We start from the raw sequence: 25,373 nt of genomic DNA, 5'->3' as shown, positions 1-25,373 counted from the left end.
CCCAGATGGCGTTGCAGTTTTCCCTTCACTGACATATCCGTAGCGTGTTCAGTTGTGGTCCCGATGCAAGACAAGAGACCTTTTTCTTTGCTTGTCAACCTTGCACTGCTGCTGCATCGCTGCAGGTGCAGGCGTTTTAGATTAGGCTTTGCACAACTCCTCTTTCGCACATCCGTGGGTGCAGAAGCTCACCAGTTACATTTTGAAATCCCTGGTCGTACCAGGGATAAGAGACGCAGCAGGAAAACCGAGCCCCTGCGCTGCTTCACCTTTGGTCATCATGTCATCATCGCCACGATGAAACAATTCGGAGTCTTGTGCTGATTTCGACGAGTTACCCGCAAAGAAAGATCAAGCTGCGGAAGTACGGATGACGAGATTGACTTTTAGCCACGATGAACTCTCCGGTCAGCATAGCAGATCTCCTAGCCGTTAGCTTGAAAATTCCATCTTTGTATCAGGAGTGGCAGCATGATATAGCAAGCGAGTTGGATCTGGGTGGGTCAGGCTGAACGTACAATATGGAGGCCCCTATCTGAGCCCGATCTAGGCCCGATCGCTTTGCCTCTAGGCTCTCCGTCCAGGCTCTAGTTAGTTAGTTGAGGCAGGCAACTCAAAATACAGCCCATGTCAAAGGCCTAAGTTAGTCAGCCCATTCACCTGCCCCTGGTGTACCGACCCAACCACCCCCAACCAGTATCTGCACGACCAGTCGTTAGTTGCTTGCCACGGCCGCCCAAACCTCTCATGTCCAATCCCAACCGCCTCGCGATGGCACGACTAATAGGAAAGCATGGTACTGACGGGTCAAACAACGCCCAAATAACATGAGGAATTGATGTTAGATGGGTTTAGAGTTATTTACTAAGTTGTAGTCCTAGATAGACTTTGGTAGCGCTCCCGACTCACGACTCCTAGTTAGTTAACGACTGTGCAAGTGTATCAACTTCCAGCGCTAAGGATCTGTAAGAAGCTTCCACGATAGTGAGAGTCTGTCATCTCGCTGTGTTGAACGAAAGCTGAAACCTGCGATCACACTCCCGATGGGCTACTGGTACCTGCCGGCCTGCACCACTGCCCAGACTCACATGATCAAACTCCCGCCACAGAAAGCTCCTCCCTTTGCCGTGAAAAATCATGGCGTTGGATCAATTCCAGAACACTTCTCCCCATTTCACAGAAGGGCTTTGATTATGCCCCCAATTCATTACTTTCGAGGATATCGGTTCTTCTCATGGCTAGAAGAGGACCGCCCTGCACTCTTCTCGACATGGAGACGCGGCTTGGATACACAATTAGCTCGCTCAACTACCCTCACGATGCCTCGAACCGACTATACAGCGATCTCACAATAGTTCCAGAGAGCGCGTATGAGAGAGCCCAAAAGGAAATCGAACAGCTTGAATCCGGGGATCGCCATGACTTCCAATCTTTGTTGGGCGAGAAATTTCCCGCACTTGATGTTCCTCAGGTATGCCCTCTTGCCAGTAGACATGCAATAAATGAAGACATGCTGACGGTATCCTAGACAATTATGTGGCGTGGGGATATGGTGACATTTCGTCGCAGGAGCCATGTTGGCTTCTACGTCTTCACAGGCGATGTCCATTATAAGTTTGGGCTTGACGTCCATTTCCTGTTAACTAACGCGGAAGTTTTCGAGAGTATGATGTCCTACAAGGTAACAAACCCCATTATGAATTGTCTTACAACAGCAGACTGAGACTGATCAACAGTGCACCCCCCCTTCAACTATCGATCCAGGCCCGATTCTCGCTAGACTGCCTCCAGAGATACTCGAAAGAATATTATCACTTTCAATGCCTAAGGGTAGGTGGAATGCTGCCGACGTGGAAGATACCAAATCAGACTTGCTTCCTCTGGGGAATTTGAGTGGCTTTCATTTCCCGTTGAGCAGTCTGCCGATTCTCAAGGTTAGTAAAAGCATTCACAGCCGCGCGCTGCCCTTGGTGTATCGTGCAACCGAGTTCCAATTGGAAGATATGGATACAGTCATCAGACTTCTTATGGCCATCGGCAGCATTGAACGAGACAACATCGAATCACTTGAATTTTCCTGGCAAAGCAGAAGCGACTTTCAACTTTGGCCGCCCGGATCCTCGAAACCACCGATCGCCCATGGAAATTACCAGAGCTCCATGTGACCAAATGTATTCAGCTCCTGAAGCAATGCAAAAACCTCAAGCACCTGCGAATCTTCTTTGATACCGATCTCATCCTAGAAAACTGCCCCGAGTCGTACAACACAGATGCTGGGATCTGTGGTCTACGTTCGATACGCGGACTTGCAAGGCTCGAAGTCTATAGTTTGGAGCTCGAACCATTGGGTCAAACTAGCTTTGCTAAATGGCTCCGAGAAGCTATGCAGACTTGATATAATCATTCCGATGACCTTACAATCTTCTGTTCAACGATCTATCGAGACCTGACACGCAAGGCGATGAAAGCTCTTGGCCATTGTCGGTACATCTGGTGGAAGTTCTCGCCCCGAACCTTCCCGCGATCACGGCCGTTAGATGTCTTGGGGTCTCCATCACTTATTCGGAATCCCGCTTCTGTTTTGTGGAACGCAATGGAGGAAACTCTGTCGAACCCACTACCATTCGAACTGGGGAACAGCTCCTCCGCAACGTGACGGCAGTCACTGTGTCGCTCCTTATCTCTTCTGGCGTCTGGAGAAAAAGGAACAGATAGAGCTGCCTACACCAGGGTCTGGGGGCTCGACACAACACGTTCATCCCAAAAGATGTTTTACTGGTGGAGGTTCTAGTGAGTACTGAGGTGGCGTTCCCTTCAGACCCTTGACAGCGACATTGCTATCCACAATCATTCTACGACTCGGGAGAGATACAGGACATAATCTGTTCCGATGGAGCAAATCGAAATATTCAGTGGTGCCGGCATAAGATCAATTCTGTCAGGATGTAGCTCTGGGATAAGACTATCCAAACCTCAGCCAGACGATTATCGACCCGTTCCTCCGCCGCAACGACGGTGGCTTTCCTAGCGAGCTGAACCAGCAGCCCGACGGGTACAAACTAGGAGAACTGTAGGTACTCCTCATGCTCCAGAGTGTCCTTGTCCAGATGTTCCAACCAGCTCGCACTCAATACAGTCCTATCGTGATATCGCCGCGAACCCTCGCCGTGAGATGGACTTCAGCCTCGAGATCTAGCTTAAGACCAAGCATCAACGCAGCAGGCTTGAGGTTTCCATTCTCATCCGTCGCACCCTTGAGGAGACTCCCTATAACCGGCAACTGTCAGTAAAGGAGCAGCATGCGAAGGGGCATGGACAAGGCGTCACATACCTGCAGGCTGGCTGAGAGAATCTGATGTGGGTGGAAGAGGTAATGCCGCACCTGATCCACTGGTGGTGGCCAGCGCCTTTCGCTGACCAGCAGCTTGTCCATCATCGCTGCCGCTCGAGTATCCAATGTCAGCATTCTTGCCGTATGCGGGACTATGCCATGGTCAACAACCCAGACACCTCGAGCAGTACTGGGAGGAGTGTTTACTTACGTTGCAGCAGACATTGTGATATGGTATGTTGTGTGTGGCGGTCGTGCGTGTAATGAGGTGAGTCGGTTTGCAGTTTACGTGGTTGAACCGAGGCGATATTAATCGTTTGCCCTGAGTGGTATTAAATTGGCCTGACAGTGATTGTGTTTGTTCTTCGGCACGTTCCAGACGATTCGAAGATTTCTTGGTGGAAGGTATTGTAGTTGCTGTTCTTGTTGTTGAGTTGAAGAACGCAAGACAGATTTTCTGAAGAGATGTATCCTGCTTCTTTTATGTTTGTATCTGCCTTCGGTTGCACAGACCGACAGCCATTGAACACAGATCTTAAACAGTTCAGGAGAAGACAGATACATGCAAGCGGAGACGGGGTGCTCAGTCTGGAACGTCGCTTCATGAACGTCTAGTATCCGATCAAGCCCCTTTTCCTATCCAGAAAGGTAAAATACCTCTACCTCACAGGCTTTACCAGGCGTTGGGCGGTAGGTACGCCGTGCAGCATTACAAATACGGGGTATATGTCTGCTGATGTTCAGAGGCGTCGATGCCGACTACTAGTTAGTATCAAAGACCCCGCAAGGCTGAGGCTGCAACGGGTTCGCCTGCGCAAGGCTAGCGGAACTTCCTCCCCAGCATGAAACAAGTGGCCGAACGTTCCACAACCCCAGCCGTTGTTTCAGAGTGCAGACGAGATCTCACCACCTTTTGTGTATGAGTGACGAACATGGCGTGACCCGTATATATTCTGATTCAAGGAGTGCCTCATCCACGGTACAATACTTCATGTGCCGGTGTTGAATTTCCAAACGGAAGATGATGCAGATCCGGGGCAGACTGATCTGCTACCGGGAGCGCACCCGAGCCGCCGGGTAAAGTTCCTGGCGTGGACCCCGATTGACACCTTCCTTCATGGCACATGGCAGTGTGTGGCGTGACTTACACGGGCTCGAAACATCGAACGGTGTTCCAGTCACGGTACGGGGTACAAGAGAACTATGGGTGCCAGATGGGTTGGCTCTAGGGAGTAGCGACAGACAGACCACCGACAGCACACTCGCGCTGGGACGTCCATGCGAGAGAGGAAAAAGGGGCCAGCCCAGCCTCGCCGTCCCCTATCAGTCAATTACTTCGGCACGACTTACCCTTTACTTCGCAACCGATAGAGGGCTAGAATCCAATAAGCCGAATGCTAGTCGTACTAGGCAGAAAGTACCTGACCCAAAACATAGCGGCACCTGTTGCACCAAAAATGGTGTTGTCGATGGTTGTTGCGCTGGTGACGTGTCCTGCCATGCTGGCGACCGCCGAAGCAGTACGACAAGGACAGAGCAAAGACAAGAGAGAAGAGCACCGAGCACGAAGATGCAACCTTGTCGCGACATGCGTCAAGGCATCGAGCAGGTCTCGCGAGATTGACGGTCGCAGAGTGGTCCTGCGGAATAACAAGGTGAGCGTTCTTGGTCTGCATCGCCTCCAAAGTCTCTCACGACCCACCAACATCGGGAACTTCACTGACCTTGGAGTTCTGTCGAGTAATATCCAGGTCTATATTGACACAGTCCCCGATGACGACCAAGATCAGAACAACCATGACGAAGGATACATTGACGGCGAAGACCAGGACGAGGACGAGGAACCCTCCCATAGTACTGGTCGTGGAAACAGCCACCCCTTCGCCGGCTACTATCTCCCGTATCCGGACTCGGGCTATGAAGGTCTCGTATCGACTATATCCGACAACCCGCCCATGTTGAACTGGATATACGTCGACAAGAAGACCTACGAAGTCAAGTACGGCCTGAGAGTGGATGCGCAGCCGAACATCACGGGCCCCTTCGATTGCACGCGGCAGGACAGGAGGATGACGTTGCAAGGGTGGGAAGGATTTGTCGCCGTAGAGGAACAAGAATCGCCCGGCGTCTGGGCCCTGTACTTTGACGGTGACGATGACGGGCTGAAGAGCAAGGTCCCTCGAGGTACACGAGTGCTGGAGATCGAGTTGTGGAGGAGAGAAAAGAGGTGGAAGAAGGATCCAGTTGTCCGACAGCAGGAGCAGGCACAAGCGAAGACCACGGCCTAGACTGAAGCGATACCTAATGGACCACCGGATGACTTGGGATAGTTGCGGAGAGGCAACCGATAGCGTGTGCATGTGTTCCATTGGGGCGCTTCCCCTGGATTCTGTGGCAGTCTCTATCATAGCTCTCGTGAATTGCGTCGGTCTCACGCTACCAAAGTAGGTGTTGGCACATGATGAGTTGAAGTCTGAATGACTACCTAGGTATGAAAAAGGCGCTGAGGCCAGCCGTACGTTCTGTACGAGCCCGCAATATCCCGTAGGCAATGTCTCGGTGCACTCTAGCACCCTATCCTTTTCTCCCGCTTCTTTTCAGTCTGACTTCGTTCGGTAATACATCAAGTTTGGCATCGACACAGGCTCTGGGTTCTGCGTCACGCCTGTTTTTTGGTTGCGGTACAGTTGCGGGGGACGCTGACTTAGATGCCTTCCCCTCCAGTTCCCATTCGATGTAGATATTCGGCCTCCTCAAGGTACTCGCAGAGACGCTTGACGGGGTTGAAGCGAGAGAGAGACCTGGTAAAGACCATCGGACGTTCCAGGCGGCCTAGGAAAAGCGAGATCCTCCAGCGAGAGACGCAGAGCTCCCTCATCTCGGTTTCTCTCGCCATCCGCGCCGCGCATTTCCACAATATCGCGTACAGTTCCATGGACTGTTCCCCCGTCGTCGTGTCTATGACTCCGTGTCAGCATTGAGCTCGTCTTCGATCTCTGGCAAAGAGGTCACGTACCCCAGACTGTGGACATCGAACTCATTTTTCATAACACGCGCTTCAAAATCTTGAGAGTCTTGAGGACTGAAGGGGGAATCCTGGCCACTCCACTGGTGTGGGATCAACTCCTGTCCTTGAATGAACTGACCTCGTCGATGACATGTGAGAGTTCGGGTGAAATGTCTTCCAGTGCAGTTGGCGGCGGTGACAAGTGGCGCATGACTGGTGACTTCGATGACCCGTCACGGATCAAGCTAGACTCTTGCGTGGAGTCTTGCGAGGAGGATTTCATTGTCCCCTCAGAGCCTGAGGCGCGACTTTTGTCTTTGGTCGGAGAACTCATGGTGTAAGACGTGCTGACTGGCGAGGTGGTGGGTTTGGGTCTTGTTGTCACATTGAACACGACAGTAGTAGTGTACGCGAGCGAGAACATGTACATATCTATCGCCAAATTCACAATGGCGAGTGGCGGATATGCATAATTCACTGACAGACTCGGTGAATGCGGCCACGTGGTCCGCAATTCTGGTGGGCCGATCGACTGTGAAGTACCTAGTACCTATATGTTAAGTAGGTTTGACATCTCTTTGTGTATGGCCGTTCAGCAAGGCAAAGCACTTTCAAAAGGAGGCATTATGTGATGAGGATATGGCGCCTTGAAGTGATTTGTCTTGAAGTTTTTTGAGGTCTGAACCTTCCACAGAGCATGCCAAGAGACAAGTTACTGATACATGCCTCCTCCAACATCGATCCTCGAGGTTGTCCCTCGAATCAACGAATCTCCGAGCCTGTACTGACTCTCCCTGAAATATCGATTCATGGCTCCCATGTATATTGGGTTCCTCAAATACGTCGACGACGATGACGTTGTCGACGTGCTCGAGTACCCGGTGATGGCTGAATCGATTGTCCGCGACGACATATCGGAAAACATCGAGATTGAGCTATCGCGGGATCTCGATGTCGATTGTGAGACTTCGGCGTTGTGCACGTCATTGTCAATTTGTGGGTGCTGGTGGAAGCACCCGCACGTCCCAGGCATAGTCGACGTGTCGGAGGTAGCACACTCATGTGTCTCCTCCTGCTCCTTGATGATCGGCTCCGTCTGGACGCAGGCATTGGTATACAATGGCCGTCTACGGATTGGCGACTGAACAAGTTCGCCCGACTCGACTACTGATTGAGCTTGGACCTCTGGCCACGTCGTCAGTTGTCTCCCAGATGTGCTATCGTGGCTCCTGTGCCGATCGTGAGAGCTCCTAAAAGACAAGATGCCTGTGGTTGCAATACTGCGTGGCCTCACCTTTTTGCGGGCCTGCTGCAGCTGTCTCCGCTGCGTGGGAAGATTGAGGTCGTCGTTATCTGTCACCGTCGCGTTTTCAAAGTGTGAAAAGGAGAAGGTATGTGACTTTCTGCGCAGTCTTCCTCTTGCCACTGCCGAGGCCGGGGTTGCGATTTCGTCTGAGTAGCTGCTTAGGCCCGCGCCTATGGAGTGAAGGGTGTCCCGAAGTTCGGTATTGATATGGGAGATCCGATCGTACTTGTCAAAGGCGAAGAACTCGTCATTGTGGCCCAGAGATACCTGCAGAGTCTCCAGGTGTCTTGTGGTCCCGTCGAAGGGGAAAAGCCAGCGTTCGAGGGCTAGTGGGAGACCGTGTCTTTCTGGTAACCCGCACAAAATGCAACATGTAAGTAGATGCAGAGTGCACAAGGCGGAACCTAGGGAGGAAAGAGGGTGGGAGGTAGAAAACATAGAAGAAGGACCGGCATGGGTCAATGGGTGTTGGTTACTGTACCTTGTCGGTATTGGCCTTGCTTGTCTTGCCAGCAGATGTAGTATCTGTCAAAGGCGCCGAATGCGTACACTAGGATCTTGCCCTCGCTTTCTAATTGTGCTAGGAGATGGTGCAGTCTTATATCCGACTCGACACTTGCGGGCCTAGGAGAGAGCTTGGTCGTAAATCTGCCATCGTAGGACCGGGTTAGCACTGAGTTCTGTGTCTTGTCTCATTCTACCTTGCCTGCCAAACCTTTTGCGAAAGAGTAAGGCTTGCCGAATCTCAGCGGCAGAGGGAATGCATACGACTAAGAATCATGATCCTCGGAGGTATTGTGGTTGAGCGGCACGTACCTTTCGTCATATCCGGGATCCGGGCTCGGTGAGGGGGTTGGATAAGTTGATATCATTGCCGTCGACATGTGTAGGTAGTTACTGTCAGAGCATTTGCGTTATAAACCTCTTGCAGTTGTCGGTACTCGGGTCCGGGTATGGTCAGAAACACTGAGAGAAACAATGTCGGAGGCAACATGAATATCTCTCTGTCGCTCTGGGGTTGCGAATCACAGATGCAAGATTGAAGCTTCATACATAAGCCCCGAGCAATGGCAGAGACGTAACTATGCCAGGAGTGGATGTTCTCGATTCTTGTGTTTGTTGTGGGCCATTGCTCTGCGGTTACAAAGTACCCCTGCTTTCTCGGGTCAGGCCACTCGACATATGACGGGTTGTTATGAAGCATCGGACGTTGCAGATTGATCCCGACAGAGAAATCACCTACGCCCAACACATAAGCCCAGGATTCTTCTCGAAACTCGTGCAGCTTCGAGAACAATGTGCGTTTGTAAGATGGGAACTAACCAAGTAGTTGGTATCGTCGAAGGGTGAACGATCCCTGACTTGTTATACGCATTTACTGTACGCTAATACTGCTTGCTAGTGGCTTAGGCGCAAGCCGAGGTCTGACTGGGACAGTATTCTGAATACATGACGGGCTCCTGTCTATTAGAATCCCTTAGAATGCGTGTGAGCATCTGCTGACAGCTCCGGGCTCGCCTTCATACATCATATAGTGATGCTCAAGTCGTACTGACAGGTGTTCTGACTTCTTGAAGTCGCCATTTTCTGACATGGTGAGATACCTTCCTTAGCGGCAGCAGCAGCAGCAACAAGAACAACAACAGCCGCACGATTGTTCCCCTAATTGCTGGAACCAGGGCCATCGCCTCATCATCTCATGTACATACCAGGACCTCTGCTCTGGTAGGGGTACTCGTACTGTTCCAACGCATCTTCGTTCTCGTAATAATCAATCATAAATCTGCTCATGTCATGATGCTTCCACCAGCCCATACGAAACTTCATTGCTTCAAAAATGCCGATTGTCTTCAACTCCTTGTCTCTCCACCACTCGCTACCAGGCGGCATGGCTTCGAGGATGCGGCTACCCGCCAAGAGACTTGCCACAGCGGCAATGCTGTACGGATTCTTCGGCATAACCTTGTGTGTATCGACAAACAGCATGCTAGACAGGGCGCAGACGACCATGGTTGCGAAAATTGCCTCGAGGACGCGTGTGGCAATCATGTTCTGCTTGATTCGCGGTTGCGTGGGGTTGAGCAATATTGCCGCCACCGGTGCCTGCCCAGGATCGTCCCCAGACGGCTTTGTATTGACCTCGGTTGCGTACGTATTGATTAGCTGTGGCACAACGATGCCGTACAGACGAGACATTTCCCTGCTGAGAGTTGACGCATCCATTAATTCGGCAGTGGACAAATGCGTCAGGTTTGAAAGCTTGGGGAGCCAGTCGAAGCCACCTTGTTGACTGAGAAGGATCACCTGGAACTCTTCAATGCCGGGAAAGACATCGCCGCCCCGGGTTGAGTTGAAGTAGCCATCGTACAAAACCGTCTCGGAACCAGGCACTGCCTGTGGTGGACTGTTCACGTCGAATTGCCACGAAGGATAGTCTAGCAGGACATCAACGTCGAGAAGTTCGATGCGCGGCCGGCATTGTAGTACAGTTGCTTTGGTGCTGTTGCCACTATCAATCTCTGCCAGCATGAAGACAATGGTTGGACAGTCCGGCCTTGACGTAAGGTCCACTGTACCCACGCTGGCGTTATTCCCCGTCTGATTGTAGAATTCAAAGTCATACGATGGCCGCTGTCTGTCGTAGTTCTGGAACGACAAAGCTTCCGGATATCCACAATTATCCTCCTGAGAACCGAACTGGAAACCATCGAAAGAAAACACATCATTAGCAAAGGAGGAGGTACCAGACGTGTGGTTGCAGTTCAGGTTACCTTGCAACGCCGGAACACGACTTCGGACCTGTCTCTTGGTCAAATTCGCTGTGACTTTTGTGCCGGATTGCAAATCAAAGTGAGGAAACACAAAGCGCTCATACGTCCACTGTGGATACGAGAGATTGAAGTTTTCAATGAGGCCGCCAGTCAGAGCCTGCTGCCCAGCGTAGAGGTTGATGCCCAAAAGGCTGTCTCTGATCTCGATCCCAGGGTACCAGTCTGGGGTGTAGTATATGCCACTGGATGGGTCGCTGATGTTCCAGCGGCTTTGTTGCACCAGATTGACCGATTGAGTCGTCGTTGTGTCGAAGGATGTGAACAAGCTAGACACTGTAATGGATAGCACCGGCGCTATGAGAACTGCAAAAGTGGACGATATGACGGCCCAATGTTTACGTTTGAGCGCGGAAAGAAACGCCAGAATCGGGATTCGTCGATGATGGTTTTGAAAGATGCTTCCTTCTGCATCGGCGTTCCCTCTAGCCAGGAGGTGGTACTGTTGAGCGGTGCGAGCGGTGAAGTCCAGCATGTCATAGATGGTCCGGACCACAAACACAAGGAGCGCTGGCACGTAGATGAAAGTGTAGTACATGACGCTTTCTGTGCTTGTGCTTGCCAGGCCGTCATTTTTGGCTGAAACCTGATAAAGGAGTTCCAGGCCGCCGATGAATATGATGGGAGCCAGGATTGTAAGAGCGCGTAGTGGCCATCTCGCCGTTACTGGTCGCCACCAAGCGACATCGCGCTGCCCGCAAAGCAACGCTGTGCTGTGTGGCTCAACTGCCGTAGCCTCGCATTCGATAGAAAAGCGGGTTCCAGTTTGCGTCTCGGTTCGGAACCAGTGGCCACTTAGCAGTTTCTCAAGCTGCTCGACCGAGTACGCGCCAGAGTCGCGAAGGAGAGTATTCAAATTTGTGCTCGGAGCCAGGATCGTGCTGAGCCCGGCAATTGTTACCGGATCCCGAGGACAGACATCGCGGATATCGGACCAAATCAGACAACCTGAGATAAAGCACAGAAGTACCAATGTGACTTGAGTTGCAATGAACGACAGTGTCCGGATGGAGAGTCGTGATTGTCGCGATGAAACACTGCCTTCAGCGACTGAATCAGATGGCGTCAGGATGTTGTCCTTTGCCACCTGGGCCATCATTACCGGTAATGTGTTCTGAGCCTGCTGGGCAAGATAGTCTGGGTCAAAGAATAAGGAATGATCTCCATCCCACCCAGGATCGATCAAGTAGGCCGTGTCTAACTGGCCTCCGTTCCCGTTGTAGAAAGCCTTGTAAGCCCGCAGGAACAACCTTTGGGCAATATTGTTATCTATTGTCGTGATGTTGGTGGGATCCCCGAGCTCGGTCTGCGCCGGAGGCGCAGACGCATCCAATCCTGGCTGGAAGACCACTCTTCCCTGGTGAAGCATGTGTGAAGGTTTGCATATGAGCGGTTGGAAATCGACAGTATCAAATGTTGGGTTGATCAGAACAGTACGGTCACCTCCGGGTTTACGATTACCACCGTACATCATGAGTCGCCAGTCGTAGGAATATCGATTGGAGATGGTGCTCGCCTCCAGGAGAGCCACTGCACCCTGGTCACGGCAAGAACAGCACCCTGGGCTGTTCCAGAGGAAGTAGCCATCACCCTCTTGGGTGAAATTCATGTTCGTCCACCAGCTGGCATTCTTGCAGGTGGCACTTTCAATTTGCATGGTGTCATTCCAGGTATTTCCGGGGCTGCTAGGGTCGTATGGCAACAATTTCGCAGATTCGCAGGTCATCGTTAGCGACAACACCTTCACGTCGACTGTAGACGTCACGTTGGTAGAGTTGTCGACATTCACCGTTTCATATACAAGGTTGTTTAGGGTCCCGACGGGGCTCGAGAGGTTCTGGGAGACGATACCTACGCTGACGAAATACGAATCGGCAGGCGCAGTCTGCTGGAAGGCGTCGGTGAAGGATGAGTCGTCGAGAGTAGAGGCCAGGGTGAAGGTCGCCGAGCTCTCAGTTATGATGTCCTGTTTCACGAAGAGACCTGTGGATAGCACAATGAGCACTTTGACTAGAAGTGTTCCCAGAACCACAATCGAGACGACCCAGTGCTTTCGCTTGGCTGCTGTAAACATGGCTGCGACATTCCACATGGAAACATAATCGAGTAGGACACTTTCGTGGGCTGATGCGTGACCTTTGGCCATGATTATCCATGGCATCATTTGCATCGTTCGAAATTCGACCTGGGTCCAAAAGGCTGCAATGGCGATGAAAACAATCGTCGGGCCAAATACCCACAGGTAAGATAGATCCTCTCGAACCTCGACTATACCATTGTCCTTCTTTGCGACGTAGAAGAGCACCGCAAGCGCGACAGCCACGAGGAGAAATGCCGACAAGAACAGCGACAGAATGGATCGTCGGAGGAAAAGAGGTGTCCATCGCCGCGGGGCCCATGGCGGAGATTCTCGTCGCCGGACTGTAGGAATTCGTAGTTCGTCGTCGATATTATCGTGCGAGGTCAACTTGGTGTGTTCGAAGACGGCGGGGTTCTTCCCCGTGAGCCGCGATAGGAGCGACATCTCGATTTGAAGATCTGAATTCTCGCTCTTGTTGTTCTTCGGAGCTCAGGGAGACTCTCCTGAGTGCTCTCTCGATCTCTGCCTCAGGCGCCAAAGTGCCGCGCCCCCAACGGCCCAGGAAGTCTTAGGTTGAGAAAATGTCATTGCGCGTAGTCGAGGGTTCTTTCGTGGTATAATGCAACGAGAGGCCATATTGTCAGCCCCCAGAGACAGCACAGGCCGCGGAAGAAGATGAAACTCGTGCCGCCTTCGTACGTTTCAGACTGCGGCCACCGCTGACCAGGGAGATTGTCTGAGGCGGCTGAACTCTGGCTTATAGTGAGGGTGAGCCTACTGGCGGATGGTTTGCGGCCCCCAGTTCAGCACCAAGTTGATGCCACACCGACTGCGGCTTTTTGGATAAATGTACCATGCCACCCAGGTTTGCCTCACTAAGCACTCCTCCACCAATCACACTTGAAGTAAGTCACTCCCCAAAAAGGTATAGTGTCCCAATACCTTCCCGGCGAGGAGCACCCTCGTCTGAGCTCTCACCTCAAGCCAACCTATGTCTGGAACATCCTGTCGCCCCTGAGTACTCTGCAAGCTCCGACAGGGCTATCCACGACGTCTTCCATCATGTCAACGACGCTGCCGTGGAAAGCACTGGATCAGCATCAGAATTGACTGTTCCACAGTCTGGAAAGCACACAGAGATCCAGTCAATTCAGGAGGGCTACAATCCCCGCCAGGTCGGCCGTGTCGAGATCGACACGTTGAACGCCATTCACGCCAGGTCTATCGAATGCGAAATTGGCGTGTCCAGTGTTCTCATCGGTGCCTCCGCCCGCTTATTCGCCTGGGATCAACCCATACGCCACTCTGTCCGTCGGCATGGCTGTTGACAACTTGGTGTCAAAAGAACCATGTGCCGACCTATTCCGCTCGACATCCCTCGAAACCTACAGGCACTTGTGGTCAAGGCACGAGTAAAGCTGAGCCGTTATGGCTGCCTCCAATGCAACCCCTTTTGCTGGTCTCGCTTTGTGGAGCAGCATCCTGGGGACTCTTCCGATAGACACACTCTCCCAGCGACATTAGCTGACGACTTATTTGGCAGACTTGACGAAGTGGGCCATGGGTCAACTGCAGCTGTCATGGTCGACTTCTGCAATCCATGTCTGGTATCCCGGTTCTCCAATGAAGCGCCATCAAACCGTTGTCCTGCGGCAGAGGCCAATATTCATGTGAGCAGTTTTAGTATGACCATGGTTTCATGAGTCGCGAAGCGAAACCACGAGACCTTTCTTAACAACCACCTCGTTGGGAGCAGACAAACACTCGGCAGATTGTAAGTCTTTCTTGTAAACTCCTTTGGAATGGCATTTTGTTTGTGACCATACCTGCGTTTCGCCTCGATCTGAGAGGTTTTTAGACGGATTGCAGGAACGGTCACTATTCCAGACCAAATAGGATGAGCGGGTGAGTCTGACTTGGACAGCTGTGAAGTAACAAGGATTGAAAAACTTCGCCACGAATTGAAGCTTTTCTCGGCGTAGCACGAGGTCCTTAACCCTTTTCCTTGAGCGAGTGCGCGGCGTCTTCTCAGATAGACCAGATAGATTGGAGAGAGACAGGACCGTCAGAGGACTTCTAGAGGCTAGTAAAGGCTGTGACGTTTGTGGAGGAGGGGAGTAATAGGACTCGTGAAGTACTCCGCAGAGGCGGGAACTCGAGCCGCCAACAGAAGAATATCTTCCCTCATCATGATTATCGACAGTATACCCCCTGAGCGACGAGAGGTCGACCTACTAGATGGAGATATCTTATTATATTTCTGAACCCCGAATGGCCGAATTGACGAGTCGACCGAGTGCGCCATCATTCAATCAACCATGAATGAAACCGCACGAGTACGAGGACTGTAAAGGTTGAACGATGGTTTCGAATTGGATACGGGGGTATTGTCAATTGAGAGAGGAGGATAGCGATTACCCTGCCCATATCCCCCTGAAGCGCTCACTCCGAGATGTCTGCAGGCAGCTCGCCGACTACCGGTTACAGGTACACGATGTACATCAACCGTCCAGTATCGTAGGTCCATTACACAACAGCGAGGACATATTGTACGAGTGTTTGTGGTTAGGTTGTTACCTGGTAAGTATTGTACGCGGAAGCCCGGCCCAATCACAGCTCGGGTCTACTTCGGCAAAAGAAAGGCGGTGAGACAAGATTCTGCCGGACCAAAAAATAATTCCATGCGCACTCGAAGTTTTGCCCGAGAGCGAAAGAAGACGCAACTTGCCTCGCAGGCAGCACAACCGTCACCATGTCTTTGGAGGAGAAGTTACTGAAAATCAAGTCGCCGAATCTTCAGAGTCAACACCATGTCAGTCCAACCAACCCGAGGACCAGAAACGAGTGATGCTAACAGGCGTAGACTGCGGTAGTCCTTTCGTCCATCGAAGAAACGCTGTCGGAGCAGAAGACCAAATTTACACCCACAGCATATTTTGCTGCCCTTCTCGCACTCTTGAAGCAGTCTCCTTCGGGAGCGTCTCAGGACAACAACAATGACATCCTTGCTTCCACCGTCTATCTCCTCGACCTGGTAACTTCCTATGTGTCGGCGAGTCTGCTACGCAACCAGTTCAATACCATCATATCCCTCCTTGCGCCCTCCCTAAGCCCCTCGACTGCGAATGCATCCCTCCTCCGATCCGCAATTGGGTGTCTGGAATCTCTTTTGGCGGCACAAGACTCGGCCGCATGGAAGTTGCCACAAACCGAGGCCAGCCCGCGACAGGCTGTGCTGGTTCTCCTCACACTGGCGATCGATCCCCGACCCAAGATTAGAAAGAGAGCTGGCGAAGCGTTGACGAAAGTGTTGAAGAACCCCCCTCCAGGCCCTGCAATCGATCACCCAGCCGCAGAACTGTGCGCGGTAGCGGCACAAAACAACCTGAAAAATGCAGTCGAGTCAGCGGATCAAACCAAACGCCAAAAAGGGAAAGCGGATGACAGCAATGAGCCTGCCGTCATACATGCGCTTCAACTGACCAAGTTGGTTGCTGTGGCTTCGGGTGGGTGGCCAAGTAAGAAGATCGAGTCTCTATGCGAACTGTTGCTGGCAATCTCTCGCTCGAGAAACGACTTCCTCGTCATGGGCGCATTTGAAGTGTTCGAAATCATTTTTGATGGTATGCAGGACGAGGTTTCATCATCCAAATTGCCCCGCCTATTGGATGCAATTATCGCATTAAAGCCGGCTCAGAACGACTCGCAGTTGATCCCCCCGTGGATAGCCATTGTATCTCGCGGGTTCGGCGCAGCGGCAGCGGTCGAACCCGAAGACATGTTTGCCAGATTACCCGAACTTTTCGACATGATTGCTGCTTTCTTGACAAGTCCTGCGCATAACATCAGAATTTCCGCCTCGGAATGTTTGATTTCTTTCTTCGCCAACTGTGGGCCTGGCAGTAGGCTCTCGGGCCCGTCGAGACACGAAGGAGAGTTGATGGACCAAATTGCTCAAAAGGCTCTTGGTCTGCTGGCTGTCAGATATCAAAGTGCGTGGTTGGAAGTCTTCAATGTGCTGACAGCACTGTTTGATTCTCTCCGATGGCGTGGCGACCTATCTCTTCTTCCCATTGTGGGGGCCATTGGCGAGTTGAGAAGCAATGAAGCGTTTCAAGGCAAGAAGGAGGCAGACGAGGTTCTCGGCCACGCGATCCGGAACCTCGGTCCTGGCACTGTTCTCAGCATTCTTCCACACAATCTGATCAAGCCCAAGCCAGGCCAGCCTGGTCGAGCATGGCTTCTTCCACTGCTCCGAGACTACGTATCCAACACGGAACTTGCCCACTTCAAGTCAGAAATGGTTCCACTCAGTGAAGCCATGTATCAACGAATCCTCGATCATGGAAACGCCGAGAAGACAGTGGATATCAAGATTTTCGAAACGATTGTACAGCAGATATGGGCGACCTTTCCAGGCTATTGCGATCTGCCAGTGGATCTAGAATCAGCTGTGGATCAGCCGTTTGCCGAAATGGTCTCTAATCTGTTGTATCAGCAAACGGACCTTCGAGTCGATATCTGTAGAGGACTACAAAACTTGGTCGAGTCAAACCAGGCGCTTCTCGCATCAGATCTGAATCATGACGAGATGTTTTCGGAACGGGGTATGAACAAGGGCGATGCCGAATCTAACATTCAGCATCTCGCCGCGCTTGCCAACAACCTGCTTGCGGTTCTTTTCAACGTGTATAGCCAAACACTTCCTCAGTCGCGAGCCTACATCTTGCAGTGCATAAACGCATACCTCAGTATTACCCCGGAGAAGGATCTGATCGACACTTTCGAGCGTGTGTCAACAATGCTCGAAGATGCACTTCCTAGACCCGATCAACCCGCTCCCAAGAAAGAACCCAGCCAGGCATCAACTACCAAGTTACCACCGACGTCCCACACTCTTCTCGACCTTGTTATAGCACTCTCTGTCCATCTCCCCCGTTCGACGTTCGCGTCACTCTTCTCCATATCTTCAAACATCCTTACGAACCCTGCGATCTTGAAGTCGGATCCTCAGCTCATCAAGAAGGCTTACAAGCTCATCCCGCGCTTGTCCACTTCAGCAATTGGTGTTGAGGCCCTGACATCGCGGAACGCGGAGCTCCAATCCCTGATCTTACGGACCTCCGAAATGACTCCCGTGCCTGCGCGCAGGGACCGAATCCTTGCCATCCAAACTCTCATCTCTTTCCTCCCCCTTTCAGATTTGCACTTCATACCCAGCATTCTGAGCGAAGTTGTGCTCGCGTGCAAGGACTCAAATGAAAGAGCTCGAACCGCAGGATTTGACCTCCTCATCGCAGTCACCAACAAGATCTCCGATCCCGCTAATCCATCGGGGACAGTCATACGAAATAGCCTTGTTGCACATATGCCAGATGATTCTCCAGATGCTCCGGCCACGTTAGAGGAAGTTTTCACCATGGTAAGCGCGGGTCTCGCAGGAGTTGCACCCCACATGGTCGCTGCAAGTATTATTGCTTTGAGCAGACTACTATGGGAGTATCACGCGAGGCTGGGAGACCAGACGAAAGAAGAGCTCGTCGACACGGTGACCATGTTCCTGCAAAGCAACAACCGAGAGATTGTGCGTGCTGTGTTGGGGTTTGTCAAAGTCATGGTCGTTGTGTTACCAGTGCCGATGCTCGAGCCTCGCATGCCGAGCATAGTCCCCGGACTAATGGTCTGGAGTAAAGAGAACAAGGGCAGACTGAGAGCGAAGGTAAAAGGGATCTTGGATCGGTGTATGAGACGCTTCGACTCTAGCAAAGTCGAGAGTTGGGTCGGTGGCGACGATAGAAAGATGGTGGTCAACATCCGGAAACGACGCGAGCGGGCACAAAAGAAGAACAAGAAGCGCGATGATGGCGACGAGGAGGCGGAGGCCGACGAAGGACGGGAGAGGTATGATAACGAATTTGATGAGGCCGTCTATGGATCCGAGGACGATGACTCGGAGATCGAAGGCGGTGATGATCAGAGCGACGATGATGACGATACGATGGCCAATGGCGTGCCATTCAAGAAGACAAAGGGTAAATCGCGGTCTCAGCAATTCATAAGACAGGACGACGAGGATGACGAGCCCCTGGACTTGCTTGATCCGAAGAGCATGGCCAACATTTCGAGTAAGAAACTAGGTCGACTTCGGGATGGTCAGCCTGGCTCAAGAAAGACAAAGGCCAAATTCAACGAAGACGGAAAGCTCGTGCTCGGGGGCGACAACGATGACGATGACGACGACATTGACATGGCCAATACCGACGGCCAGGGCCAGGACACTTCGATCAATGCCTACCTGGATGCCGTTTCTGGTGTGGATGCGGTCCGACGGGGACAAAAGGGAAGACTGAAGGTTAAGAGTGGCATGCAAAAGAAGGCCAAACAAGAGACCAGGGATAGGGACGGTGAGATGGACCTTGACGTTGACGAGGCACGGGAAGTGGCGAGAAAGATCATGCAAGGCTCCGGCGGAAGTCCACGAAGCCCAGGGGCAGGAAGTGCCAGAAACGATCCCAAGCATCAGCGGCGAGGACTCGGTGTGGAGAAGAAGAAGATGACGAGCAAGGGGCCATCATCGACACAGAAGCAAAAGTTCCGAGGGGGACACGGTGTCGGAAAGAGAGGAAGGGGTACTAGTCATGCCAGATGATAAGAAGAATGGTTCCTTTCAGGAAATCAAATACAAGAGATGCTTTGATTGAATTACAGCCATGTGTTCAAAGTCGAATCTTCATCCAGGATGCCCTCGATCCCGTCCCGTTTTACATGGTGTACAGAAGTAAACATTGCTGTACATTTAGCTAGTGGAAGTGCGAGGTCACCAACCTAGTAAGGTAAATCATGATGGTGTGCGTCGAGACATACGAGGGACGTACTGTGAGGTACCTAGGTGGGTAGGTACGGTACATTTTCTGCTGGGTCAGCAGCAGCTTCTGGGGGGATCCTGGAATGATCGTGTTGAGTGGAATGGAGGGAGGTAGGGGTGGGAGCCAGGGGGGAGAGGGAGGTACCGTAGGGAGGGAGTAGAACCTCAATGACCGATTGGCCGTGGCCCTCCCCTCCCTCCCACCAAAGCTTTTCCTGTACGCGTTTGAGAAAACGACGGATAACTTTTGAGACATCCGATGCTGATTTTGGATCAGGAGGGAGGGGGGGGGGATGTGCGTGTGTGTGTGTGTGTGTGATGTGCGCGCGTGTGCGTGCGTACGGGGTACAAGTACCAGGTATATCCCACCACCCAACGACAACGACGACGTGACGCGCGACACGAGCCGACACACACACACACACACACACACCTCTGGTCTCGTCGTCCTTTTCTTTTGAAAGTCTTTTCTTTTCTTTTTGTTCACCTTTTCTTTCGTTCCGTTTCGCCTTACCTTTCTACTTTTATCAGATGATACAATCTGTATCATCTCGAACACTGATTGGTCATACTAGTTAGTAGAGGTGGTTCTTTTCTGTTCGACCTCCAATACTGAGTGTTACCCTAGTTAGTATTGGAGACAGACATGCCCCTTTCCCAGGCATCTTCTGGTCACTACTACAACAACAACACAGACAAGTGAGTATCATACACGCTGATAATGTCCATCCCGTTTAAACCCTCTGTGGGCACAATACATTGTCATTGTTGTGAGTATTGTGTTTTACAGCAACTGGGGCTCAATCACCGGGATACCAGCCATCCATTCAGAGGTCGCGCGAACCAAGAACTTAACCTACAATCGAGATTCCCAGGGTCAGTGCCGAAAGAACTCTGCATCGATATCGAAGCATCATCAGAAGGATACTCCCTGACCGACATGGAACTACCCTTTTTGAAACTATTCGGACCCAACTGGTTTCGCAGTCCCATTAATGTACTAAATAAATGCCCCGGGACGCTACCCGAGGTAGTACCTGAGTAAGTATACGGTACAAGAAGCAAGAATGAAGACAATGATGAGGCCGTCGTATCATGCAATGCAGCCCAAACAATCTCTTCGACTTCCTCCCGAGTTATTACTCGACCGAGCCAACAACAACCCAGTCCGATGTCTCACTTGGTAACTGCATGCATTTCGCATTCATGCAGACCCTGAGGGGCCCAGCTTTACCTTGCACAAATCAATCTCAAGTCATTTCATTCATAAAGCCCAATCCTATGCGGTGAGAAAGGTGCTCCACAGTTAACGCCTTCGCAAATAGCACGACATGGAATGGTAAGTCGACCGATCATATATGGAAAATGGCACCAAAGAAATCAGTGCTCGCTTGCTGAAAACAAACATCTTCGGGTCTTTTCGAAAGCCCACCGTGCTCTCTCCAGATCAGCGAGAGTAACTTTGAGCACGACCCATGGTTCGAGTGGCGTCGAGTCGACGTCTCTCAGCCCTCCTCCCAGCGTTCACCGTGAATGCCTCGTTCTGATAACCCGCTGACCGGGTAACGTATGCCCTGACCGCGGGTGGCGGCGAGGCTGAAGGTGCCTGAGGTATGTCGGGAAGATACATGAACTGCCTTCTCGGTCTCACGCCCCCAGGAATCTGGAAGGGCACCGGACCCATCTGTGTTCGCTTGTACTGTATCTCATTGATGATCTTTTTGCAGAACATCCACTTCATGAGAACGAAGTCCGGCCTTACCGTGGCAAGTTGCTGACCCTTTCGGAAATGGTCATGAACCATGTGCGACAGCATGTTGTTCCAGGCGAGCGCCGGGTCGTCCTCTTGCCTCTGGAAATATTTATTGTCGCAGAGGAAACATGCTGCAAACGTGGGCAGCTCGTGTCCTCGGAAGTGTGAGAAAACGTGCATCTTGAAGGGGACTATGTCTGCAAAGACTTCGGAACAGTCAAGGATCTGAAAAGGACAAAACAAATCCGCATCCTCCTGGTATCGGCGGGGCAGTGTCAAGGTCCCGTCCTGGGACTCCTCCAGCAGATATCCGTCGCCCAGGATGCTGCTGGCCATACTGGTATCTAGACTAGCGTCCGACGAAGAAGAGGCCGAAGATGCCGGACGGGTCAGTGGTGGCACCGGGTCGCTGGCGCTCGTCGAGGCTGCAGATAGGGCATCGTCGTGGTCTGCAACTGACACCGCCGAGGGTGATCTAATGGCCGTTTTTCTTGAGGACATGGAGGTTTCGCGACAGGGTTCTGCGTGGAAGGTTTTTATTATCAACTCTACGAATGCCCATCAATCCGCCGAGGTCGCTTTCAGACTGTCATCGGGATTCGTTGGACTTGGAATTGGGATCGGACGACAGGAGGCATGTGGTGTGGCCATTACTGCTTGTATGTCAATTCCAATAACCCTCAAACGAAAACGATCAAAGGGAGGCAACACGCACAGGTCACATAATCATTTGAGAGGTGGCGAGTATCTCGGTCGTCGATTCTGGTGAAACTTTCTTTATCTCTCGGACCGATAAGGGAAGATTTTGGCGAAGCCCGAAGATGCGGGGTCTGGCTTCAGTCGTTCAACTGCCTCGTTCAAGTTCCGATGGTGTTTCTTACTCCCGTCCAGCCCTGAATGTCGCCCAAGGCACGATATCTGGGAGATAATTGCGGATGGTGTCCAGAATGTCGCTCTTCCCTGCGACCTTTGTTGAAAATGTGCGCAGGCGACGGCTGACTGTCGCCATCTGCTGCTCCACGAGCCCGGAGCCTCACAATGGGTCTGGTGCAATTTGGGAGCTGCAGTAGAGACTCCCCCGCTGGAGAGATATGCACCTGTCAGATGCTGCCAACGCATCCAGCCTGCATAACCGATAGCCGGAATTGACTGGCGCATGAACATGTGTCATGTTCATGAACAACGGACGGCACATGTGGCTGGTGATTCGCCACGGGTTCAACAGCAGCAAGTCAATGATATTGCTGCATGCAAAACGAAAAGCAGTCGTTCTACTCCGCCGCTATCAGCCTGCACCCGTGGTGAGGTGAGAGTCCAAAGAACTCAACATGTTCAACAGGTGTACGGGTGCCGCAAAGGCAACCTCGCTCAGCGACCGAGACAGATTTCATCACTGTAGCATGATAGGATGATTTTCTATCTAGTCGAAAATGTGAGGTGTGGAATAACGTATACCAAGTTCCCCTGGCAGTGCGCCGTGGCAGGCGCATACATCTGGCTGGCAAGTGCAACACGACCAGTCGGGCAGGCTTCCGTCTCAATCAGCACTGGTCAGTATGCACTCTGTAACTAGGACAGCTTTTGATATTCTAATGGCTCGACAAAATGGACAACTCGGTGACTGGTGGATAAAGGTGCAATCTCAAGCCAGAAACACCTTGGTGCTTTCGTCTGCTTCCAGCATGACCTGGCTTACTTCAGCCCACACCTTCTCTCCAAACTCCGTCGCCTGTTGACTTGACAGCATCGGGCCGTCTTCGTACACACGATCGTCCTTCCACATCCGGCCGTGGCCATCGTCGCCCACAGACAGTGCCGTCGTGTATGAATTGGCCCCCTGCTCGGCTGTACGACCAAGGAACCTATACATGAACCACGCTATGATCTTAACAATTGCGCCATCCCCTAATTGTCGCCCTAAATCGCTCTTGCACATGCCTGGACAGACTGTGTTAACGATCACTCGAGGCCCTTGTCCGTTTGGATTTTTCAGAGCGGCTGAAGCTGCAAGATGTCGCGCGGCATACTCGAGGATGAGTTTCGACCGATTGTACTGAGCACTCGCGCCCGCAAGGCCGGGCGGGAAAAATTTCGGGCTTAGATCTCGGAGAGGCGTTTCGCTTGAGATGACCTCTGCCATCTTTTCTGGGTTCATGTGGTGAACATTTCCCGACGACACAAACGTCAAATGTGGTTTGTTCTTGCTGTTGCGTGATTTCCCGTCTTCTGTCGATGTCCCCGGGGCTAGCCCGGAAGAAAGGAGCAGAGGTAAGAGGAGGACGCCGAGTAGGAACGTGCTGAGAGCGTTGACCTGTATAGTATCTTCCCACCCGTCGGAACTAGAGGAGTGTTTGCTCATCAAGACACCTGCATTCAGAATGGCGCTATCGATCGAATGGAAGCGAGTGCTTAGAGCATCGACGAAAGATTTGACTGCCGCAAAAGAGGACATGTCGAGTATTAAGGGAATGATCTCTGTCGCAGCCGAAGCCGAAACACTGCTGGTAGTGGTGGCATCGGAGCTAGCAGCGAGGAATTCTTCAATCTCGCGCTTCGCCGCTTGTCCTTTGGCTTCAGTGCGTGCTGTTATAAGCAAACGGGAGACACGGAGCGCGGCCAGCTTCTTAGCCGCTTCGAGGCCCAAGCCTGACGTTGCACCCGTGACGAGGACTGTGAGGCCGGCAAAGGACTCGGTAGAGGGCCTGGGAGGATTGTGCTTTTGCTGGAGCAGGCGAATGATGAAAGACATTCTCAACACGGAAGGGTCCAGTAGATGATGCTTGGAGGACACCACACGAAGAAATTGTGACTTACCTCGCCACCGACTTCGAAGTGGACTTTATATTGCAAACTTAACCTACTAAATATGAGTGATTGACCGCTGGATCTCTGGTCTGCGAAAGTCGTCTGTATTATCAATCATGCAACCTACTCATCCTGTCGTCTCGAACTCAACGAAATTTCGTGGGGTTCTCGACCGGTATCTGAACCAATTGTCTGCTGAAGTTCGTCTGGGAGGCAAGGCTAGCCTCACAAACGGGAGTTTCGAATGAAGCCATCTTCCACCTTGAGCCGTGTTGGTTGCAAGATGCAGACAGCGATGTGGTGCAAAAGGCACCGGGAAGACTATTTTCCGGGCCTCGGATCTGGAGAATCTTGGCTTCCGAGACGGGGCGTTCGGCTACAAAAGCACAAAGCTTTCCGTGCTCGGGTCACGGCAGAAGGACGAGTTGACCGCCCTATCTAAAACTCAACCGACGACGTTGGACGAGACTCCGTACGCATGCAGGAACTGTCCTCATGATATGTATTCACCAAACCTGCCGCAGTTTCCCTCCATGACAGTCGTCCTCTTGCCATGCCATGCGAGAGGGATTAGATACAAAGGGGCCGGGTACAGGTACTACGGATAAACAAATAAACGAAGACCAATAATCCCTACAAGTACCCCGTCCATTTGGCATCACTTTCGCCCTTACACGATGCAATTTTGATCGGATGAAAGCAGCTGTGCAAGTCTCGAGCAGTCTCTGACCAAGCGTCCCTCTACTGCTCTTCTTCCGCCCCTGGCTCTGCAGGCTCCTGCTCAAGGGCGACTAGGGCCTAAGGTACTACCACATGCCCTTGAGACCTCTTCTCCTCTGGGGTCCAGCATCGTCCTCACCACACGAATGCTTTCACGTCACAACGGATTACTACCATGGCCTCAAGCCGGTAGATGAGCGTGCTGCAGAATACCAGGCACGTGGCGGGCGACCACCGTGACGTTGTTGACGGTCCTCCCTCTGCTCTGCAACTACATCGACAGCCAGTTCTCCATCAGTGAATTCTATTCAGTCTTGATTATCTTTACATCAGCTGGTCAGTCTAGCTGGATGTTTCAGCCATGGCCTGGACGCTTCGCTTTGCTGGTCATGAAATTCTTGAGCGCTTCACTGTAACTACAAGCATCAAGCTCACGTCCTGACCGTCGTTCGCAAGGTCATCAATAATGTCGCCGACGGGCTTCAGGTTGCTTGCCTTAGCTCGCATGTGCGTACAATCAAACACGTACTTCTTCCGGGCTATACTCGTTGCTCTAAGGGAGGGAAACCAGGCAATCTGGGCTGGGCCCACAGGAGAACTGAGACCCAATTTGATCGGGCTTTATCAGAGCACAAATCAGTTCTCACACCAACACAATCACGCGCCAGGAATCGCGTC

The 25,373-nt window shown here is 52.0% G+C and overlaps 8 protein-coding genes across 8 annotated transcripts; 3 read left to right on the top strand and 5 right to left on the bottom strand.

The window, feature by feature from the left end:
- Positions 1-1,270: 1,270 nt before the first annotated feature.
- Positions 1,271-2,165, top strand: PV08_07123 (uncharacterized protein; the record flags this gene model as incomplete). The annotated part of the gene is made up of 3 exons (XM_016381455.1): positions 1,271-1,471; positions 1,529-1,681; positions 1,737-2,165. 3 exons carry the CDS (start codon positions 1,271-1,273, stop codon positions 2,163-2,165), a joined length of 783 nt encoding a protein of 260 aa, XP_016234557.1.
- A 962-nt stretch (positions 2,166-3,127) lies between these two features.
- Positions 3,128-3,556, bottom strand: PV08_07122 (uncharacterized protein; the record flags this gene model as incomplete). The annotated part of the gene is made up of 3 exons (XM_016381454.1): positions 3,128-3,267; positions 3,332-3,483; positions 3,543-3,556. The coding sequence occupies 3 exons, from the start codon at positions 3,554-3,556 to the stop codon at positions 3,128-3,130; spliced, it is 306 nt and encodes a 101-aa protein (XP_016234556.1).
- Positions 3,557-4,788: 1,232 nt separating this feature from the next.
- Positions 4,789-5,619, top strand: PV08_07121 (uncharacterized protein; the record flags this gene model as incomplete). Its single annotated transcript, XM_016381453.1, has 1 exon — positions 4,789-5,619. The coding sequence occupies one exon, from the start codon at positions 4,789-4,791 to the stop codon at positions 5,617-5,619; it is 831 nt and encodes a 276-aa protein (XP_016234555.1).
- Positions 5,620-6,289: 670 nt separating this feature from the next.
- PV08_07120 (uncharacterized protein) lies at positions 6,290-6,672 on the bottom strand (the record flags this gene model as incomplete). Its single annotated transcript, XM_016381452.1, has 2 exons — positions 6,290-6,439; positions 6,478-6,672. The coding sequence occupies 2 exons, from the start codon at positions 6,670-6,672 to the stop codon at positions 6,290-6,292; spliced, it is 345 nt and encodes a 114-aa protein (XP_016234554.1).
- Positions 6,673-7,050: 378 nt separating this feature from the next.
- PV08_07119 (uncharacterized protein) lies at positions 7,051-12,996 on the bottom strand (the record flags this gene model as incomplete). The annotated part of the gene is made up of 3 exons (XM_016381451.1): positions 7,051-7,991; positions 8,126-8,224; positions 9,354-12,996. 3 exons carry the CDS (start codon positions 12,994-12,996, stop codon positions 7,051-7,053), a joined length of 4,683 nt encoding a protein of 1,560 aa, XP_016234553.1.
- A 2,308-nt stretch (positions 12,997-15,304) lies between these two features.
- On the top strand, positions 15,305-19,201 carry PV08_07118 (uncharacterized protein; the record flags this gene model as incomplete). The annotated part of the gene is made up of 2 exons (XM_016381450.1): positions 15,305-15,364; positions 15,416-19,201. The coding sequence occupies 2 exons, from the start codon at positions 15,305-15,307 to the stop codon at positions 19,199-19,201; spliced, it is 3,846 nt and encodes a 1,281-aa protein (XP_016234552.1).
- A 1,663-nt stretch (positions 19,202-20,864) lies between these two features.
- On the bottom strand, positions 20,865-21,671 carry PV08_07117 (uncharacterized protein; the record flags this gene model as incomplete). The annotated part of the gene is made up of 1 exon (XM_016381449.1): positions 20,865-21,671. The coding sequence occupies one exon, from the start codon at positions 21,669-21,671 to the stop codon at positions 20,865-20,867; it is 807 nt and encodes a 268-aa protein (XP_016234551.1).
- Positions 21,672-22,812: 1,141 nt separating this feature from the next.
- PV08_07116 (uncharacterized protein) lies at positions 22,813-23,919 on the bottom strand (the record flags this gene model as incomplete). Its single annotated transcript, XM_016381448.1, has 1 exon — positions 22,813-23,919. The coding sequence occupies one exon, from the start codon at positions 23,917-23,919 to the stop codon at positions 22,813-22,815; it is 1,107 nt and encodes a 368-aa protein (XP_016234550.1).
- Positions 23,920-25,373: the final 1,454 nt, after the last annotated feature.

The sequence above is a fragment of the Exophiala spinifera genome (genome assembly GCF_000836115.1).
Source record: "Exophiala spinifera strain CBS 89968 unplaced genomic scaffold supercont1.5, whole genome shotgun sequence".
In the NCBI taxonomy this organism is placed as follows: Eukaryota; Fungi; Ascomycota; class Eurotiomycetes; order Chaetothyriales; family Herpotrichiellaceae; genus Exophiala; species Exophiala spinifera.
The sequence above is the reverse complement of the archived record's forward strand: the minus strand, read 5'-3'. Positions and strand labels throughout refer to the sequence as shown.